Raw genomic sequence first — 22172 nt, forward strand, 5'->3', positions numbered from 1 at the left:
CCCCAACAGTGTCTAAGTCAATTCTTAGACTTTCTAAGTGCAGTGCTGCCATTAAGAGTATATGGCGCTGGGAGTTTGTCATTACAAACTCCACAGCATCATAATGGCTACACTGAAAACTGAGTTTAGTATCAAACTTCTCAGCACATTACACCCACACTAATGCCAGTGTGATATTTAATGAAAAATGCATTCAGAGGGCATCTTAGAGATGCCCCCTGAAAAACGACCAGTCTCTGGTGGGTTTCCTGACAGGTACACACAAGCCTGTCACCACATGTTTCTGGACCCCAAGGGTGGGAGCCTTCGCTCCCTGAGCCCAGAAACAAAGCCTTTCCTGGGCGGAGGTGTTCACACCTCCCCAGACCAGGAAGAGCTGTCTCTGGCAGGGGAGCATCAAAGGCCTGGCAGCCTTTGTAATGTGACCCCCAGCCTTTCCTACTGTCTCCCCTCCTTTTCGGCAGGAAGACACAGGCGGGAAAAATTAGCCATCCCAGAAGGTGTGCCCACCACTGCCAATCCCACCCCTCAGGTGGGGGATGCGATGTGAAGCCCACACCCCACTCTTCAGTGCCCGCAATCTTGCAGATTGCAGGCACTCCCCAATCAGGATTAGGGATTGTGCTCACTCCCCCACGTGGGGTGAGCACACCAAGGGTGTAGTCACCCTAAGGTCAGTAGCCCATTGGCTACTGACTTCGGGACCCCTAAAGCGCCACCTAGATACAGTATTTAGGGGGCAGCCCTGAACCAAGAACTCTGATTCCCGCAACCTAAGAAGAAAAAGGACGAAAGAAGACGCCCAGCAGAGGAGACTGCAGAGAACAACTGACTTGGCCCCAGCCCTCTTGGCCCGTCTGCAGTTTCCAGAGATCCTGCGCCATAAATCGTCTTGTCCTGCAGCCAGCGGCCTCCAGAACCCCTGGTAGGACTGACTGCCTTCAACAAAGACCGGATCTCCTGTGAACAGCGGCTCTGTTCAGAAGAAACATCAAAGAAAGACTCTGAACCTGCTGAGGAAAAAGAAACCCAGCGCCTGGAACCACCACTGCACCCGTCGCCTACGGCCCAAGTTCGAGTGGCTATCCGGTCCCAGCGAGGTCCTCCAGCGCTCCAGAGTTAGAGTCCACAGTGGATTGACCCCTCCAGGACTCCTCAACGTCACCTGCAGCCTATGCGCGGAGACTTCCCCACCACCCCAAACCCCCAACTGCGAGTGGACCGGTAAGGTGAAATCCGACCTCAAAAGCCACCCCTGCATCCAGCCGCCCTGCGACCTAGGGAAAACAACCCGAGGTGCACCTACGTCCCGAGCCCTCCAACTTACCTGCCCAGCTGTTGGTTCCTTCCAGAAGCTTTCCTGGATTGAGCCTGCAGCTAAAAACTGAAACATCCCCATTGAAAAGAACAGGGCACCCGACGCCAAAACAGCACTCTGCACCCAGCCGCCCCTGCGGGTTGACTTTGTGTGCTAAACCGGATTCCCCTTTGCCCTGAGCCTAACACCAGGAGCTTGGCTCCCACAACCTTGTGGCCTGCTCGTCAGCAGCCTCCAACCAGGGGCATCCTAACCCCCATTGTATAACATTGGGCCTCAGCACTCTCCACCCAGCCGCCCTAGTGCCGCTTAGGGTGTAACAAGAGTGCATCCTTGACCCTGGGGGATCCATGAGGCTAACCCCAGAACACCAACTCCCACAACAAAGTACTTACCTGTAAACTGATAACACTATTTTCCTCCATAGGATAACATTGACTGTTTTTCTATGAAAAGTTTTTAAGTGTGGAGTTGAAAACTCTAAGAATTCCTTTAAAACTGCAACTAAATGACCAAAACGCATTTACTTACCTAGTCAAATCAAAGTACATTTGCAATCCAAACTGTTTATAAACTGCATTACTACTGTAAAGTATGTATTGCTTACCTGTGCCAGGCTTGTTTGGTTCTAGAAAATAAAATAACTAAAAGAATATTTTTTATACAAAAACAATTGGTCTGAAGTTCAGTCTTTGAGTGGGTGAATTCATTTGCTGACTGAGTGGGTACAACAAATGCTTAACACTGTCCTCTGATAAAGCCTTACTGCTCGACCACACTACAACAAATGGAGAGTGAGGTGCTATCTACTTTACCTCTGCCTACCTTATGGGTTCCACTGGACTCTGTGCACACTATACCTCACTTTGGTATAGTATATACAGAGCCAGCTTCCTGCACTCACTTTTTAGAAAAATGTACACAGTTGCAGCCCTCAAATACACTTTAAAAAGCTACGTTCTTTGCTTGGCTTTTTACATTTTGGAAATTACATTTCAGACTATACTTGATGCATCAAATCGCTATAGACCTTGAAACGATCAGATATTTCGGTGTCCTTCTGGATGCCTGAACACACTGTGATTCTCAGATCTTTACAGTCTGATCTGCTTGAAGCGCAACACTTACGTTCTCTTCTTAATAGTACAAATTCGGTCATCCGGATTGTTCCAGGTTCTGTTGGATTTACCACTGTCACATTTAATGAAGGAGATACAGTTCCTATTGCATATAAGTCGTATTTATATTCCCAGGCGGAAATGCGTTTTACATCCGTTTCAAAAATTCTAACGGCTGTCCTTAAAGAACGACCTTTGGCTCTAGGTAAATTAATTGTTCTTGTTTCTCCTATGCCCACCTTAGAAGCTGTCACAAAAGCTAGTGTTCCAAATTCAAGAGCCCTTCATCCTCGTTAGATTCAATGGGCTACATCATTAACAGCAGTTGATACCAACTTTATCTTTAACCCTTTTTTACAGACACAAGAACTCTTACTGTATGGGCATGTTTATCCTGTTACTACTTCCGCTTGTAGAATACAGGTATATCATCCACATCGATGCTTCAGCACAACCTGCTATAGGTTCTATGCAGAAATACTCCGATGCATGCACTATCGTTCTAGGCACTATGCTAGATGGGGTTTTTCAACACGCTATTACTCACACTCGGTCTCTAGGCGACTGTACCGCGCAGTCAGCTGAACTGAAGGCTTTGCTTCTTGCCTTTCAACATACGAATCCTGAATTCCTTACACTCTTGTGTGGTTCTTTTTACTGTGTACAATCCATTTAATGATCAGTTACATTTTCAGCAACAAAATGATTTTAAGGTTTCTAAAGGTAGCACAATCAAGCATAAAATGATTTAGGGCTAATGTGGCATATTTTAAAGATAAATTGTCACTTGTACATGGCATTCATACATTAGGTCACCAGCGTGCTGGAGCGCAGGCAGTAGGGAATTCTTTGGCTGACGAGGTGGCCAAATCTGCAGCAGCCAAATGTGAAAAAGTAGCAGTTACTCGTTCTAAGACACATGTTGATACTGACCTTTTGGTGGCTGTCCATGCTTTTCAGGGTGGCACTGCCTTGCTGAAAGGTTTTCCACTAACATACTGTTATTATTATTATTATTTTTTAATGAACAAAATGTTCAGTTTGTCACAATTCCTGTGGTTGGTGATCATTGTATCCCCCAACTTTGAAAGCAGGCATTATTTAATTATTGCACATGAAGGAGTCTCATCTGTACGTGTGGGAGTGGCTGCGACTATCTCGCTTTTACAACCACGTTACTGGTGGCAAGGTTTATACTAACAAACCAGAAAGTATATTTCAGGTTGTGAGATCTGTCAACAAATTAAAAGTTCTACTGTGTCATGCCCACCACATACACATTTGTTTATTTCCAATCAGCCTTTTGGATGTGTTTACTTGGATCGTGGGTAATCGCAAACGTTTTCCCAGGGGCAAAGGAAGTAAGGGATGTGGTGTGCCAGAGAGCCGCGTTAATTGCAGCACTGGTGGAGTGTGAATTTGTGGGGGGTTGAGGTGGGCATAGGGGAAGCGAATCACATACATGGTGTGATCGAGTATTTTAAGGGTTTCCTTGCATAATGCCCACCAAATTAGGCCCCTAGTCTCTGGAAGAGTCATAGATTGGACAATACTGAGTTATTCTGTATCTGAATTGCTATTCCTCTACTGCACTTTGAGGTCAGCTTTCTGCTTACTATTGCTACATTTGAGGGGGAGGCAAGTGTAAAAAGTAAGTAACTTGGTCATTGAATTGAAATGAAACCGAATTCCACAAAGTGAAACCAGACAACCTAGGATAAATCCTGGCTTCCCCATTTGAACCAAGTGTTTGATCCCAGGCAGTTGCCTAAATTCACTTTGCCTCCTTTTTCTTCATTATGACAAATTAAGAGCACCTTGAAATACATGAGTTCGGTATATATGCTCTTGTATAACCTCTTGTGTTTCATTTAATAAACTATATTGTTGTCCATGTATAATAACAATCATGACCAAGCAGAGGGTTCCACGTGGCAACTGACTTGCCTCTTAATTCACTACTGGCATTGCTGTGAGGTAAGAGGAGGCATGTTTATTTCTACACTCCTTCTTTTTTTAGGCCCAGTGGCCCACGATCAGTTTTCAATAAAATATTGCTGAATACACTTATCTATTCTGATGTGCTAAGGAGTAACCCTTCTGCATGTTAATGAAATACACTTTTTGAATATTGAAGAGAGGTTATCACATTTTTACACGTTTGTTGCAAATGTATTGAAAAATGAATGTTACTAAATTAGGGTTTACAGGGCACCTAATTTGCTTCTTTTTTTTTTTTACATCGCTTAGCCTGTGAATAAAAGCGTTCCTATTTAGTTAACATTTTTTAATGTTGAGTGCTTTCTGAAGCTCACAGCAGCCTAGTAGGGGCCGCATGTGAAGGTCAGGAGAGCCGCACTTCGAGTACCAGAGACTTAGATCTTTTCAGTCCTTTAATTTCTGATTCTGCTTTCAAATTAATTTTGGTTGCAGTTGATTTTTGCTCCAGGTTCCTGTGGGTTTGACCACTGTGCTCGGCTAACACACTGTGGTTAAAGATTTGCAAGTCGGGACTTATGCCTGTCGTGCATTCCACTCTGACCAAGGTCCGGCTTTCGCCTCGAAGGCGTACTGTGATTCAATGAGGTCTGTGGGTCTGTAAGTAAGTTTTTCTTCTCCGTATAGACATTAGGGCAAATCTGTGGTGGAGTGAACGAACCGTAACTTAAAGCAATCCTTAACATCTAGAGTATTAGGTACAGGGCGTGGTTGGTTGAATCATCTCTATGGGGTTTGACGGGCACTCAATAATCTCCCTAAAAGATCTCTGGGTGGGCTGGCCCTGTATAAAATGCTCTTCGGCATCAAGATGTTTGTTTTAGACCTTGACGGTCCAGACGTGGCGGCAGCCACACCGTACAATGTAGATAACCACTGTGCTGTCTTATAACATCCACAAAAGCTGCAGTGATGAACTGGCTTGCAAACAGTTACCTGCATCTCTCTCTTCAGCTCCAAACACTCAAATTCCTGTATCTGGTTGGCTTTCCAAAGTTGGGGACCTGGTTCGTGAGTGCGTGCCCTAGTCCTTGATGTCCAGGGTACACTAACTGTGATTTTGCCACCGCACCCCGGTCATAAAGCAAATCGATTTGTTTCAATAAAAAATTTCAAGTTACACCATATAGCCAATGCTCCATAGTATGTCCAGGAGTGTTCCTTCACAAGACTTTCCTTTGCAGCCCGTGGTTGCCACTGTTGCTGCTTCTCCCCGGCTGCCTGGAAACTCCCATCTGAGTTGCATTTTTCAAATCCTACTGCTGAATCGCAGCCACCTCTCTTCCATTTGAGTTCCTACGGGTACTATATGGATCATTACCATTTCTCATCAGACAGGTCATCAGTGTCTTCGGTGCGGCATGCACCTCCAGCATGGGATGTGTCTTCATTTATTGCTTTTAATGCTCTTATCTATTCCATCGTTCGATGTACATTTGGATCATCTTTTCTTTGGAGCTTTTATTCATGTGGATTGGATTTTTTTTTCTTCGCATCAACGGTCATTACCTCCCAGAACGTTCTGCTATAGAATTGGTTGATGAGGTGTTAGCTCACCATTCCTCTTCACACAATGAGACAAGACTTGTCCCTTGTCAACATTTCAGCTGTTCCAGTGAATGATGGAATTGTTTGGTTTAAAGTAAAATAAAAACGTTAACTTACCTTTGCTGGCCCGGTCCTGCGTCGTATCTGCTCCTCTCCAGGAAGCAAGAAGCCTCCCTCAACCTCTCTAAGCCAATCACAACGCTACAATGGCAGTGTTGTGATTAGTCAGGACTCTGACCAGTCAGGCATCTATGGGGAGGCCATTTTCTCCATGTAGGGTGCATGCAGGCTACAAGGAGAAAAGGCAGTGCGCATGACTGGTTTGGACAGTCAGCACCTTCAGCAGTGGGCAAGCCACTCCTCCCCTGGCCTAGAGCAGGACCGCCTATCCGCCCGCCCCAACCAAACACTTCTGCTTTCTCGCATTGCGAGAAGCAGAAACATAAAATGGTATGTATAATCCATTTTATGTTTCTGCTTCTCGCACTGCGAGAAAGCAGTGTGTCAACACTCTTCCACCCACATCGAGTAGCCGTCCCTGGGACAGCGTTCCCATTATAATTATAGCCAGTGGGAACATTGTTCAACTCAACCACAAGGAAGTTCAAAAACACAGACCGATAAATACACTTATTTCACAGGTAATGACCCTTCAGACCCAATATCATACTATTTTAAATTGGTTCCAATCCAGTTGAAAAGTATATGCTTAGTCAGACTAAGCTGATATATGCGGCTTCATTTGTCGACCAATTGACCCTTAATAGTTATAATTATTGGAAAGACATTGAGTTGAAATCGATTTGAGGTACAAAGCACTGGCAGGTCCAGGGTACAGAAACTATATGTTCGAGGCATATGAGCTGCAGATTGTACAATATGCATAGATCACCATCTGGTGTTGGGCTCGAATGCTTGCACGTTGTTGTTGTCTTGGAAGAGTCTTTTGTAGTCATGAGATAGGTGACTCCTCCCTTTGACGATAGTGCGCATGGGCATCGACTCCATCCTCAGATTTCTTTTTTTCCGCCATTGGGTTCGAATGTAACTTTTGCGCTCCAGTTCGGCACCTTATTCTCCAAACCTTTTCGACGCGCAAACTATCTACAACTCGGCGGTATTGTTTTTGATCGCGTGATCTTCGCCGTGCATCTGAGCTACTCGATTCCAGTCATCGACGTGGGCCACTGGGCCTATCGACGTCATTCGGGCCTACAGCTCATGGAAAGGACTCCTGTCAAAGAATGCCCCCATGGGGAGAGAAATACCCACACAGTGACCATCACAAGGTCTGTAACCTGTGTCTCTCGCCCGAGCACGACAAGGTCAATTGCCAGGCCTGCGCCTCTTTTCGATCCAAGAAAACCATCCGTGATCGCCGGGCCCGACTACACATCATGTCGCAGCGAGCAGCTCCGGCACCAGTGGACATCTTCGATGAAGGCCCCGATGTCCCGGAGGAGGATTCTGAGGACCTGGCAATTGTGTGCGAAGCAGACGACTCAGACGACCACATCACTCCTGGTCAACGAGTGAGTACAACTGCCCCTGCCCCAACTCCACCTGAAAAAAAGAAGGCCCTGGTCAAGACTTTGCTTGCTGGCCCCAGTCGCGACCGAAAACAAGCTTCAGAAGCCCCGCACCCGGGCCCGGTTGCGAAGATGAAGGACAAGCCTTCCGGTAGCTCGGGACCGAGCAAACTGTATCTCAGTGTCCTGCAGGCGCCTTCGGCACCGAAGACGGGAGAGCAACCTACTCTCAAAAAGAAGTCGGAACCGAGTACCTCGATGCCGAAACAAAAGCCATCGGATCCGAAACCAAAGCCATCGACACCGAAAAAGATTTTGTCTCCATAGCCAAGCCAAAGGACCCCAAACCACGTCTTAAGGCCTTAGAGCAGAAGTCCAAACCCCGCTCGACCCAAAGAAGTTGTCGCCGAAAGAGGTTACCGAGCAGGAAGACCCTCTTCTCCTGTCCTTCCTCCTGAGCCTGTTCTTCCTCCTAAGCCTGTCTCTCCTCCACAGCCTCCAAAACTTCCACCACTTTCACCACTACCGCAGGATGACGATGATGATTTAGGGGGTGGGTGAGGCAACAATTACCCTTTCACTGACCCTGATGACGACACGGACATACCACAATACGAATGGGACGATTATGATGACCCAATAGACCTCCTGGATGCCCAGCCATATCCAACATAGTCATCTCCACCAGATGACAATATTGTCTTTGGTCAGCTTGTAAATAGAGCAGTGGTGCTCAGATGCATTCAGACCCTGCAGACGAGGACTTCCTCCTAGACACCTTTGAACAGTCACAGAAAACTGTCCAAATCCTGCCAATGCTAAAAGGTGTAATTAAACATGCCCCCGACATATTCAAAGACCCTGTGAGAGCTATAATTCTCAATCCCAGGATTGACAAAAAATATAAACCTGCCCCCGATGATCCCACCTACATCAAAGGTCAGCTACCCTTAGACTCACTAGTGGTATCTAACGCTTGGAAACGTGCCAACTCGCAAACCTCCGGTGACGCACCACCTCTGGATAAGGAATCTAAGTTGCTAGATGCTTCTGCCCAAGCAGCTAATCACTGGCTCCTAGCCAACACCCAAGCACTATTTGCTAGGTACGATAGGGCTCACTATGACCAACTAGAAACCCTATTACAACATTTACCTGGCCAATACAAAACCCAAGCAAATGATTTAATTCAAGAAGGCAAATTTAATAACCAACGCATCAATCAAGTGTGCCCTTGATGCAGCTGACACAGCCTCTAGGTCCATTAACACTAGTGTGCTACTCAGACGACATGCCTGGTTACGCATCTCAGGATTTGAACAGGAGGTTCAAACAACTATCCTCAACCAGCCGTTCAATCAGGAACAACTTTTTGGACCGGCTGCAGATACCACTCTAGAGAAGATGAAAAAGGACACGGAGACTGCTAAATCTATAGGAGCATTACAGTCTCCATCCACACGTGGTTCCTTTCGTCGCTCCTTCTGTAGAGGAGCATCCAAAAACATTGGAACAGTCACCGACTCCTCTTCCTACAAAAACACCACGCAAACATCCCCCAACAGAGGATATTTTAGAGGCTTATACAGGGGAAATAACAACAAAGGAAGAGGTCGAGGTAACAACAACACTCGTGCCTCCCCCACTATAAACCGTGACTTCCCTCCACTTTCTCCCGACCATTCCATTCCAGTCGGAGGGAGACTCTCACAGTTCCTACCTGTCTGGGATTCCATCACAACAGACAAGTGGGTAAGACAAATTATCCAGTATGGTTACTGCCTGGAACTTACAGCAACCCCACCTACCATACCACCCAAACAGCATCCAATGTCCACAGAACACCTCACGCTCTTAAAACAAGAGATCTCTCACTGCTTCCAAAGCAGGCAATAGAACTAGTTCCTTTACAGTATCAAGGAACAGGGGTTTAATCGCTGTATTTCCTTATCCCCAAAAAGGACCGGACCCTACGGCTAATACTCTACCTCAGACCCCTCAATCTCTATATCCAATCAGATCATTTTTATATGATCACTCTCCAACAGGTCCTCCCACTACTTCAACAAGGCGACTTCTTTGCCACCCTTGATCTCAAGGACGCCTACTTCCACATCCCATACACCCTGATCACAGGAAGTATCTAAGGTTCATCGTGGACAGACAACACTATCAGTTCAAAGTCCTTCCATTCGGGGTGACCTCCGCACCCAGAGTGTTCACAAAGTGCCTTGCAGTGGTAGCAGCACACTTGAGAAGACAACAAATCCATGTCTTTCCATATCTCGACGACTGGCTAATAAAAGCCAAGTCATTCAACCAGTGTGTTCATCACACTCATCAAACCATCCAGCTGCTACACGACTTGGCATTCACAGTAAACTACCCCAAGTCAAATCTTCAGCCCTCCCTCATACAGCAGTATCTAGGGGCCACATTAGACACCTCCAGATCTCTAGCATATCCCAATCCAGCCAGGATAGCCAGTATGCAAACACTCATTTCCAGATTTCAACCACAGCATTCCCTCCCAGCAAGGGTATTCATGCAACTCATAGGGATGCTGGCCTCTTGCATCATTATCGTACCTCATGCAAGACTTCAGATGCGCCCCTTACCGGAATGCCTAGCACGTCAGTGGAACCAGGCTCGATGTCAACTTACAGATCTGGTGTTGGTGGACAGCCGCACACATCGCTCTCTGCAGTGGTGGAACACACACAACCTTTACAAAGGGCGGCCGTTCCTCGAGCCAGTTCCACAGATAGTGCTAACAGCAGACGCATCACTCACCGGCTAGGGAGCCCATCTCCTAAACCACACGATTCAAGACAAATGGACCACGCAGCAGAAAGTGCTCCACATCAATCGCCTAGAATTACTGGCAATATTTCTAGCACTAAAATCATTCCAAGTACATCTACAGCACAAGACTGTCCTAGTCCGGACAGACAACATGACAGCCATGTATTACATACAGAAACAAGGAGGCACACATTCTTTGCAGCTGTCCCAGCTTGCACAAACCATTTGGAGATGGGCCATTCCACAAAACATATACCTTCTGGCAGAACATCTTCCAGGAGTTCACAATCAAATTGTGGATCTGCTAAGTCGACAGACCCAGCAGATACACGAATGAGAACTTCATCCCCAAGTTCTTCAACCATTTTTCCAAATGTGGGGTCAACCAGACATAGATCTGTTTGCGTTTGCCACTCATGCAAATGCAAAATGCCCAACCTTCGCCGCCAGGTTTCCACACCCGTAGTCCAAAGGCAATGCGATATGGATGAACTGGTCAGGCAGATTTGTATACGCTTTTCCGCCACTCCCATTGATTTCCCCTAGTAGTACGCAAGCTCAGACAACAGTCTGTCAATATGACCCTGGTGGCTCCCACATGGGCACGGCAACTGTGGTTCACAACACTACTGAAACTCTCAGTAGTTCCATACCAAAAACTACGCCTCTCCCCAACAATCCTAGCGCAGAACCATGGAGAGATAAGGCACCCCGATCCAGGTCAACTGAATCTAGCGATCTGGCTCCTGAAGTCCTAGAGTTCGGTTACCTTAACCTTCCGCCGGACTGTATGACCATCATTAAAGAAGCCATACGCCCTACTACTAGAGCTTGCTATGCAGCAAAATGGAAAAGATTTGTCCTCTACTGCAATAGCAATAAGATTGATCCACTGGATGCTTCAATCCAAGACATTATTTGCTACACTTGCTACACTTACAAAGATGTAATCTAACATATTCATCCATACGATTACATCTAGCACCACTTACTGCTTATTTACAAAACAGACATTCCTCCCAGACTGCCACCATATCCGGTGTGGAATTTAAACATTGTTCTTACCAGGCTCATGGGTCCCCCATTTGAACCTCTACATAAATGTGAACTTCTGTTCCTCACATGGAAAGTAGCTTTCCTTGTCGCAATTACCTCTCTCAGAAGGGTAAGTGAGATCCAGGCTTTAATTATACAAGAACCATTCTTACAAATACATTGTAATAAAGTGGCTCTCAGAACAAATCCAAAATTCCTTCCTAAAGTAATCTCCGCTTTTCATCTTAACCAGTCAGTTGAGTTACCGGTGTTTTTCCAAAACCCAGACTCTGGGGCAGAGAGAGCTCTTCACACACTAGACGTCAAAAGAGCCCTACTTCATTACATTAACAGGACTAAGCCCTTTAGAAAGACAAAACAACTGTTTGTAGCCTTCTCCCCACCTCATAAAGGTAACCCCAGCTCCAAAGCTGGGATCGCGAGATGGATAGTAAAATGCATTGAAATATGCTATCAAAAGGCTAAAAGCACATTGACAAATCCCCCTAGAGCGCATTCAACACGCAAATTAGGGGCTTCCATGACATTCTTAGGGAACATTCCCTTAGATGTCATCTGCAAAGCAGCAACATGGTCTACACCACACACCTTCATCAAACACTATTGTGTTGACGTGCAGGCTAAGCAACAAGCTTCTGTAGGCCAGGCTGTTCTTAAAACACATTTTCAAACTACTGCAACAGATACAGGTGACCACTGCTAGGGGAGACGCTGCTGTACAGTCTATGCATAGTGTACAATCTGCAGCTCATATGCCTCGAATGGAAAATGCTACTTACCAGTATGGATCTGTTCTTGGCATGTAGAGCTGCAGAGTTGTACACGCCCACCCGCCTCCCCGGAACCTGTATCTGTTCCAGCATTATCTTAATTATATACATTCACATGGACATCTCTTACTTCTTACTGACTCCATCATATCTCATTATGGCGAAAAACAATCTGAGGATGGAGTCGATGCCCATGCGCACTATCGTCCAAGGGAGGAGTCACCTATCTCGTGACTACAAAAGACTCTTCCAAGGCAACAGCAACAACGTGCAAGCGTCCGAGTCCAACACCAGATGGCGATCTTTGCATAGTGTACAACTCTGCAGCTCTGCATGCCAAGAACTGATGCATACTGGTAAGTAGCATTTTCCTTCTAGCATATCTGATTCCCCACTCAAATTATTTTTCCAAATGAAACAGTCCATCAGACTACTGGTCTGGGATTGGCCAAAATTAAAGAATTAAGTGCCCCGCTTATTTTTTCCATTGCCCGCTTTGATGATTGGCAATTTTAAACAAATTATACACAAGACCAATTAAATAGTATGATGCAAAATGGTACATTTAACCCTTCATTTACATATCCTGGTGGGTGGTTATTATGGCCAGGGGACACTAATGGTTGTCATGCACGTTTTCTCAATTCCACCGTTGGTTGTAAATCAAGCAGACCGAACCCACGTTACTCACAGTCAAACCATTTGAAACACTATTATCACCTATTCAGTGGGTAAATTATGCCAGCAGTGGCAGAGACATTCCCCACTGTCTGCAATCCAACAACCTCTTTCTCTTTTAACCGAGGACAAGACTTTATCAGATTTTTTTAATTGGGTACCAAGTGACCTCTTTCTAAAAGATTCCTCTATGCAGCTTATAATGAAATATGGAAATTGTCACAGATTGATGCAGCTATGCGCTTGAGACAAATTGATCAATAGAATTTGGATAAAGTACTTGCTGTAGTAGACAACAGTATTAATACGTTATCAACTTGTATTTATAATTTGAACAGCAATGTGTCCTCTGTTATTGATATTGTACAGAACGATATGTCAACATTGTACCATGGTCAGAGTCAACTCAGATCCATTATGCAGTTTAGTTTTTACACTCCAAACACTCAAAAATAGAAGCTTTCCATGGCATTACTTGAATTGTACTGCATTATTTCTGCCTTTTACTTCAACACTCACACAACAATCCATGTCTATGAAAGATGCCACATATACCATGTTACGTTTAGAAAAATTAGAAATAATTCCATTCACTGTAGCTGAGATTCGCTCAGTTGTATGGTTAATACACGGAGACATCAATCTGCCCAGATCAACATTTCAGTTTACAGCGTGCATGAAACATTTTCTGATAGGTAAATATGAACCCCTTGGCAGCAGCTTCATCCATGAGTTATGGTGCCTGCTGTTCACCTATCGCTGTGAACGTGCGGATAAAGAAGTTTTTCTCACGGGAGAGGAGCGTGACTCCATTGCCGGTCGTTCACTTGTTTGTCAACATGTAAAAATCAACAGCGCTAGTAATGTTTCGGCACCTAATTTGGCTTGTTATTTAAAAGGGGCACCAGTTCCCACTATATTACTCTTCATAACCATATTTTCCAATGGAAGCCATCTCATGCTTAATAATCAGGACTGTTGAGGTATGTGGGCGGAAGTCCTGTATATTGTGTCATTTTCCCAGTTAGTCACTTGTTGCAACAACTTCCTGTTTCCCCTTCCACACAGAGTGGTAGATAACTCATTATGGCCTTCCATTCTGACTTTGAAGGCAGATTTCATCGAGCTAAACAGACTCAAAGCATTATATTTTTCAACTAGAAGTAGCTTTTACATCTGCCCATGAGACCTTCGAATTTCAGGTGGCCGGAACTATAGCTGAAATACAGTCATTGTTAAATACAAATCTTCCCCTGCATTTGGGGTCACTGATACATCAAATATTGATCTGATACTGCGGGTGTCACACATTTTTTTTTAACTTGTGGGCTCTGGCCTTTTCAATTTATTCCAAACAATCTTTGGAGTAATACTGGCTTCTATACACTCTATTTTGTGCAGCATGTTAAGTGGGTTTCCCGCACTGCTGCTCTTTTGCAGCATTCTCATCCTATTCTTGCTGTTCCGTAATGGTTGCCTGTTCAGCGGCCGCACCGGACCTTGCATCGCTCTAGCACTACCATGAGCGCATGCTTCAGTTCTTTGGCATAGTTTTATTGCAGGCCTTGAATTTGGATTGGTGTCTAACATTCTGCAGTGCTTTCTCAACCTGTATTTCACTGCATGTAGTGCCCCTTTCAATGGGCACTGGACATATGCCTGACACTACAGACGCCTGCTACCTTGGATCTCGAACTGCTGATGAGCCCATTAGTTGCCCATTATCCAGACTCTTCCTTGCGTTTGTAACCTCTACAAAATCTGAGTCTGGAGCAAATGGCCAACAGGAGTTCTTGATTTGGGAAAAAGGGGGTGGTGATGGACAGAGTTTCTGAATGATGCAGAATACTCTTACCAAGTCAAGAGATCATGGTTTTAATCCATCACCGTTTTTTAGCTCACTGCACCATCCCAGCTCAGAACCTGGCTACATGCAAATTAGTCTGTACCTGTCCCAGTGCATGATGGGAACAGGGCAAACCAAACTACCAAGCCAATTCTTATACTGGGAAGGAAACAAGCTTCCGGGGACCGGTTTCTAGCATCACAACAGGAGTTCTTGTGCATCGGCACAGCGATTGCTAGATCAAAGTTTTGTTGATAATATCCGCATCTGTTGGAGCTGAGGATCACATATGTTCTTTAGAACTTATGAACTGGGCCGCAGATCTGTCCATCTACATGGAAACAGATGCCCTCATGGGCTCCTTTGCCTCTGCAATGGCCGCGTGCGTGCTGGGTTCCTCGGACACGCTGTAATTGGATATTTCTCTTATATGGTCATTTTTCTGTTGCTGAAACGAATTTTGATTCGTAGTGCTAGCTTTGAGCTAGCTCATTTTCTGATTTGTCATTCTCAACCAAGTGGAGGTTGTCATGTGTTCTACATAGAGCCCATTGTCGTTTTCCCTATGTTAGTCTAACTGTGCACGACATAGGCTGCTTTAACTTTGAACGTGGTATTACATAAAAACGTTTCGTTGCATTATATTTTCACACAGAACCTGCAGTTGTTTTCTTGTTCTGTTCTTTCCTGGGATTTAGCCTGAACAGTAGACCAGGTCAAATAACAATATCCTTTATTATTGTATTCTGGTCAGGCACTTGTACCTAGACACAACACAGAAATGCAGCTGTTGTTTATGAACATGTGAACCATGTCCTATAGGTATCCACATCACTGTAACACACAGAGAGAAACCGATATTTCCTGGGAGAAGATCACGGCTGCATCTGAGTTTGCTTCTGTAGAAGGGGAAGGGGGGTTAGGCTATTCTGTCTCATAATATGACGGTTCTTTTTATAATATACAGTACATTGACAATGCTGATGGTATTGTTGCTAGCAACTGTTTTCGAATTGTGGCACGTATACTGCATTTCAGAGTACAATAGTTTAAATAAACATTTCAAACTTCCTTCGTGTCGCTTACATATCTTATCGAGTAAGAGTGTGTGAGTGAAAGGTAGTGTCACCGTGATCCCTGAGAGGGTCAGGAGTGTTGTGTTCTTGGGTGCCAATTCACTTGTTCCTTTGGTTATGAGTAGGAGGGCAAGTGAGACATTATAGCTAGTCGGACTCAGGTTCATGGTACAGAGGCAGTATGGAGACTCCGTCCCTAACTACTGATGATCTATGGTCTCGAGCATAGTTCTGTTCCTAAGCAGAATCCGTGCAACAGTCTTTTGCCATAATTATTATAGGGTTAAGACCGGTATAGTGGTGAATTGAAAATAAATGATGTTTCTTTAGTTAGTTTAGTGCTATTGGATAAGGATTTGCCTCATCCCTTATGTCTGGAAGAAATATCAACTGCCTCTGTCTCGTCATAGTTATCTACAGTCACAATCTGTATTTAATAAAAATATTGAACTGTTTTTGTAAGGGTAGATTTAGTAAAATAGTGTCCCTCTGGAATTCAAACATAAAGATTAAACAGTTTGCGAACTACTACAATGGCTGATGGAAAAGGAGAGGTGTGATGACTGCTTCTAACCACCAATAGTGAAAAATGCATTTAGTCTATGGTGAATTCACAATAATTTTTTTTAAATGGTACGCACATATCTGCTATTTTTTTTACTCTTCATATGTACACTTTTTGCCAAGCTTGAAAAATTAAAAAATGTGTGAATTTTTCTAGATCTGAGAAAACAACGAAAGCGTATAAAAATTACGGTTGAAAGCCTTTTTAAAAGACCTAGAGCGCCAGTGAAAGCCATGGAATAATAATTAGTTGAATATATAAAACTTAGTTGAACATATAAAACGTTTTTTTTTATAACTGCTGAATATGTGAAACGTCAAGCACAGTTTGAGACTTTTAGCAAAGAAAACAAAAAAAGACCGATAAACCATGGCAGTGGTTGGGAGTAAGGCCAGCTAGGACGCACGAGGGAGTGGCCATAGACCTGGATTCTCAGAGTGAAAAAAAACTTGAAACAAAGTGATGTTAATGGTTAAGAATAAAGGTGTGCAAGCTGAAATTCACCAGTTATGGCTCAGGATGCAAACACAGTGAAAACTCATGTCCACACCCAACTAATGGGCTGCTCTTGACCTCATAGCAAGAACTGCAAAATTACAGTTTACCCAAAGTGATGTGATGGCTAATGGCAATGGAAAATGATTTCTAATGTTGCCAGTCATGTCAACTGTGCCAATTACATCATCTGTCATTGCATGAACACTCCTTTTGGAAGTTCAGTTAGGGTTTTCATATTGTAGGTATGAGTTATGGTTTACATTCTGAACCGTAACCAAGGAATATCAGGTTTTGTTTTTCTTGGCCATCACTTTAACTTACATATACTTTGCATACTCTTGCCATCTACCGCTGGGCTCAGATGTTAGCTATTTGTTTTCGTTCAAAGAAGTCTTGAGTCTTAATACCAGTTGTGACTCCTTCCTTTTTCCACAATGCACCAGTACAACGGCTCCACCTTGGATTGTTTTCTTCAGCATTGGATTTGGATTTGAGCGCCATGTACCAGCTCTGGTATTGAGGTGTTTTTGCTGCATTCTTTAATACCTTGGGTAATGAGTGGAGGCAATGGATATGGAAAGTACATCCGTTGAATTTTGTCTAACCTTCAACACCAAGTAGCCCTGGTCCTGACACCACCAAATATGTAATCTGGCAGTTACCACAGCATGACAAAAATTCTGGTGACTCCTATCATTCCTTTTGATGAAAGAAAACACTTTGGTACCATAGGGCGATGCTGTGGGTGCATCACAAAATGCAGTGCCAGGCATTGCCAGATCCCTCCACCCAGCCCCACTCTCCAGACATCTTTGGACCTAAAGGCCTCCTTAAGCCAGAGGGAAAGCAGGCAGATAAATCTGGCATCAAGCCCCTGAGGGAGTTTTAATCCTTGTAACTAACTCCTTCAGATGCCTTTGACGTCCCATAGGAGGTTATGGCGGAATCTGCATCCTAAGCCCTCCGGACCAAAAACCAAGAATACTAACCGGACCCTCAGGTGTCACAGACACAGAATGGTCAGTCACTAACTCGTTTTAAGAAGCAGCCCTTGGCTGAGACAGAGCACACTCCTGCGGAAGGTGGGTATTGAGCACCCTCCTGGACGCCAAGCAAGCCACCATTCAAGGGTGTTCTGCCATGCCTACTGTAAACGCCTACTTGACACCGAGTGCCCATCCTCAGAGCTGAAGACGACTCAGAAAGCACAGTTACAGATGGCTTTGACGCAGAGACCTGAGGCCCCCCTTGATGCCAAGATCAGATACCACAGAGGCATCCCTCATCCTTGTATAACCCAAGAACCTAGACACCAGGCAAAAGAAAATCTTAACACCCACTTTCACATCCCCACAAAGCATAGCTTCGCTTTTGCGGAGGAGGGGCCCTTCGAGCCGCCTACACCTGCTCGGGGGCTTGAAGTCTACCATCTCTTTCACTGGTTTCGAAGTACTCTCCACCAGAACCTCTTCCTCCCCAGGTAGACGACCACTGTCCTCATACTCCTCGCAGGAATCTGCGGGCTCCTTATCCGATCCCAACAGTTCATATTCCCTGCAGGACCCATATTAAGAGCCCTTATAACCTGGGGATTTGGACAACTCCTGGGAGGACAAGAGCATCAGCCATCCCTACAATCAAGACATAGCCTCTCCACCTGACAACACCACTGCTTACCATGGGGTGATATTAACTGCAGTGTAAAAATGCATGTTGTGCAGTACGAGGATGATTTCCTTTTGGAAACCGAGAGGATAATGTAATGCTTCCATATGCTGCAGGGTGTGTCAAGGGAAGCTGTGGATAACATTAAGAAGCCGTTCGCAGCGAAAGTTGCATATAAACTGGCTTTGGTGCTGGGAAAGGGAATGTGCTTCCACCTGAGAAGAAGTGAAAGCACATTGGCGCTGCTGGCAAGCGCGTGGCAGTAGGGTCTGTTACCCAGTGACACATTGCCAACTCCATAGGCCACCTCTCACGCTGACGGACATTAGGAGATGACAGAGCTTATCACTCATCTCGCTGAGGCCCACAGGAAAATGGGGCAGGTCAAGATTATTAGCAACACGAACCTCAGTTGCTGTCTTGACATGGCAGATTCTGCGACCCGAAGCATCAATATAAGCATTCTGCTGGTACACTGGCACACATTGTTCAGATTCTCCAGATAGAAGAGCAACAGAACCTCCTTCATGTGCCTTTTGATGGTGAGCATCTCTTCCACCCCAAAGCTGATGAGATGCTCGAAAAAATCAAGAGGGTCAGGACATTGCAAAGTCCCTGGGTGCCCTCGGGACCCTAGCTCCAGATCCCCTTTTTAGAGAAATCAGCCCAAAAGGGGGCCCAAAGTTGAAGAACTAAGGGCTGTATGTACTAAGCACTGATCGCAAAATACTGGTCGTATTTTTGTGACCTGCGATGTATTTTGCAAACTGACCTATGTACTACTAGGTTGATTCATAAAAATTCGGAATCGTAGTGGGTTGCAATTCGACTTACCTCATGAATATTAATGGGGTAGGTCACAAATTGTCACTGACTACGATTCACAGTCATCACAGCGATGGTGGCCTACTGGGGATCATGTCTGTGTTTGCTTTTAAATAAAGCAATCATTTTCTTTTTTGAATGTAGCCTGTTTTTCCTTAAATGAAAACTGGATTTGTTTAAAACAAAAAATGTTTGATAATATTAATTTTTCTTCCTTTCAAGAGTATGCATTGATCCATTCCTGCTTTTACAGTCAATAACATGGGTTTGAAAATCCCTGGTTTGGGAATGGGAATAGTACATCAGGCCCTTAACTCACAGCTGAAAAGTGGTCACACATCACTGTACTTCCACTGAGAGATTGCATGTATGTAGTATGATTTAAGGGCATATTTGGAGAAGTTGTGTATTCGCTACACACTGAAATGGCTCCTGCTACTGAGATAATAGGTGCTAATGTTATACTGCTCGAGGTATTCACTTTATATATATATATTGGTAGGATGAAGACATGAGTCTGTCATGCTAGCATTCAAACATGTGAAATCAGGTTACATGCAGATTCTTGGAGTGTTTTTTTTTAACTGACTGAGCTACGTTTTTGACTGCAGTAGAACTGCTTGGATGCAATTGTTAAGGGTCTTTTCTCTCGTAGTTCCTTTTCTGAAGAGTTTATAACTTGTGTCTTTGGGCCTTACTTAGCGTCTCTGTTTAATATTTATTTCCATGAGCTAGTAAAGCAGCAAGTACATTATTGCTGTTATGGTTAAGTATTTTTGTTGATTTGCAGAGCATGGCACAACATCTAAGCCATCAGTCTTGCACAAGTGCTTGCACGCTATAGGACACAGTAACAGACTTGTATAGTTTGGTAGAGCAGCTGTGTATTGAAAGGTGTTGGTAGAAAAGTCGCATGTAAACCTCATTGCATCTCTAGTATGGACTGCCAGATGTTCATGCTAGTCTTCTTTCATCATACTTGTATTACTGACAGAGTGACAAAATCGGACCAACAGCAAACCTACAACAAATGTGTATTTTCTTTTCTCTAAAAACTGCACACCGCTGGCAGAGTAATAGGTTTGTTGTTTGAACCCAAATTTCTGTCTGCTGATTAAATACCCACATAAAAACAAAACTATCAGCTAACCAACAGTTTTTCATTCTTTCAAGTATCTTCAGAATGATCAACTGGACAACCTTTCTCCTACAGCAAATGAAGACGTGACCCCTGTCAGCCAGGCCTGGTTTACAACAAGAGAAGATAAGGATTCCCTTACTTATAAAGGTAGTGTCATTGATTATAGATGTTTAACAATGAGCCTAATGGTGATTGTGCCCGAAATCAAAGCTTCACAATGTCTTATGTTTCCTTGTGCAACCTTTGTTTTATTTTGTGCTCTCTTGAAAGCTGCAGTGTTGAGTACCCAACTGAAATCTACTCGGCGTCCCAAGAATTCTACACCGTGGGCAGCTAAAGTGAGAACTTTTTAGACGTTCTGTGGGTTCAAGCAGTCTTGCGTTCCTCTTGGAGTTAATTTCTCCAAGTCGGGTTCCATTGTACATTAATACAATGCTGAGAATGAACGTATGTCTGAAGTCTGAGCTTGATAATGTTCTTCTTCAGAAGAGTACCGTACCTCATTCATGATCAAGGGAACTTACTTACTCACCTACTTACTTATGCCTACTACCCCTTCTGAAGTATAGGCCATCAACCAGGACTCTCCAGGCATCTCTGTCCTGGGCTTTTCTTTCAATCTTATTCCAGATATGATAAAGTGCCCCTTTAGCATGGTTAGCCCCCACTTTTTGCCTGGTTTTGATGTGGTTTCAGCTGTAGTGCACAGGGGTCCTTGGCATCTAGGTCCCCTATGCCAGTGCTTCTTCCCTAAAAAACATATCCCCAATTGGTACTTCCTGTAAGTCCCTAGTAAGTGGTACCCTGGGTACCTAGGGCCTGGGAGCTGAAGAGGGACCCCTGGGACACCCCCTCACTGGGACCATGCCCCTGCCCTTGCATCTTGCATGCCCCTGTGAAAGAGTAAACAACAAAGTCGACATGGCACCCTGCCTGAGTGCCATGCCGCCAGTACTGCCTGAAGGTATAGGTAAATCATCCTTCTAGCAGGCCTCACAGCCCTTAGGCAGGGTGCACTATACCACAGGCGAGGGCATATCTGCATGAGCAGATATACCCCTGCAATAATGAGGCCCATTCCTTAATATTGTAAGTGCCAGTGAATCCATAGAGAGTACATGGGCTGGGAACTCAACAACTTGAGTTCCACAGCACCATGAGGGCTTCACTGAACACAGGAGTGTTTGGTACCAAACTACTCCTCTCAATAAGTATACACTGATGTCAGATTGTGATTTATTGTACCAAGTTTTCAGAGGGCATCTCAGAGTTGCCCCCTGAAAACCTACCAGCCCTGCTGTGGTCTCTGACCAGATATAGGCAGCCAGCCACCACCAGACATGTGTCTGGACCCCTGGGTAGAGAGCCTTGACTCTCTGGGACCAGAAACAATGCACTTCCTGGGCAGAGGTGTCGCACCTCCTCCCCCAGGATGGGCCAGTACTCGAAGGGGAAGCATCTGCTGCTAGCCCCCACTTTGGGCGGGAAAACCCGCAGGAAAACTCAGGAGAGTAGGAGGTGTGCCTGCCTCTGCCAACTCCACCCCTAAGGTGGGGAGGCAAGGTGAAACACATCTTTCAGTCCCTGCCATCTTAAAGAATGAGAGACACCTCCAATCAGGGTTAGGTCTCTGCCCCCCTCGCACAGGAGGGTGGCATAATAGAGAAGTGTAGTCATACCCAGGTAAGGTGCCTATTGACAATACCTGCTACTTCCCTAAAACGCCCCATAATCTA

General features: G+C 44.8%; 1 protein-coding gene across 5 annotated transcripts in view; it reads left to right on the plus strand.

Moving 5' to 3' along the window:
- DMTF1 (cyclin D binding myb like transcription factor 1) overlaps window positions 1-22172 on the plus strand; it is a 514121-nt gene that overhangs the window by 72162 nt on the left and 419787 nt on the right. For all 5 annotated transcript variants that reach the window (XM_085652911.1, XM_085652914.1, XM_085652913.1 and 2 more), the window contains exon 5: window positions 20469-20583. In XM_085652911.1, the coding sequence (XP_085509037.1) occupies window positions 20469-20583 (115 nt within the window). The remainder of the gene's footprint in view (window positions 1-20468; window positions 20584-22172) is intronic.

The sequence above is a fragment of the Triturus cristatus genome, chromosome 4_1 (genome assembly GCF_964204655.1).
Source record: "Triturus cristatus chromosome 4_1, aTriCri1.1, whole genome shotgun sequence".
Taxonomy (NCBI): Eukaryota; Metazoa; Chordata; class Amphibia; order Caudata; family Salamandridae; genus Triturus; species Triturus cristatus.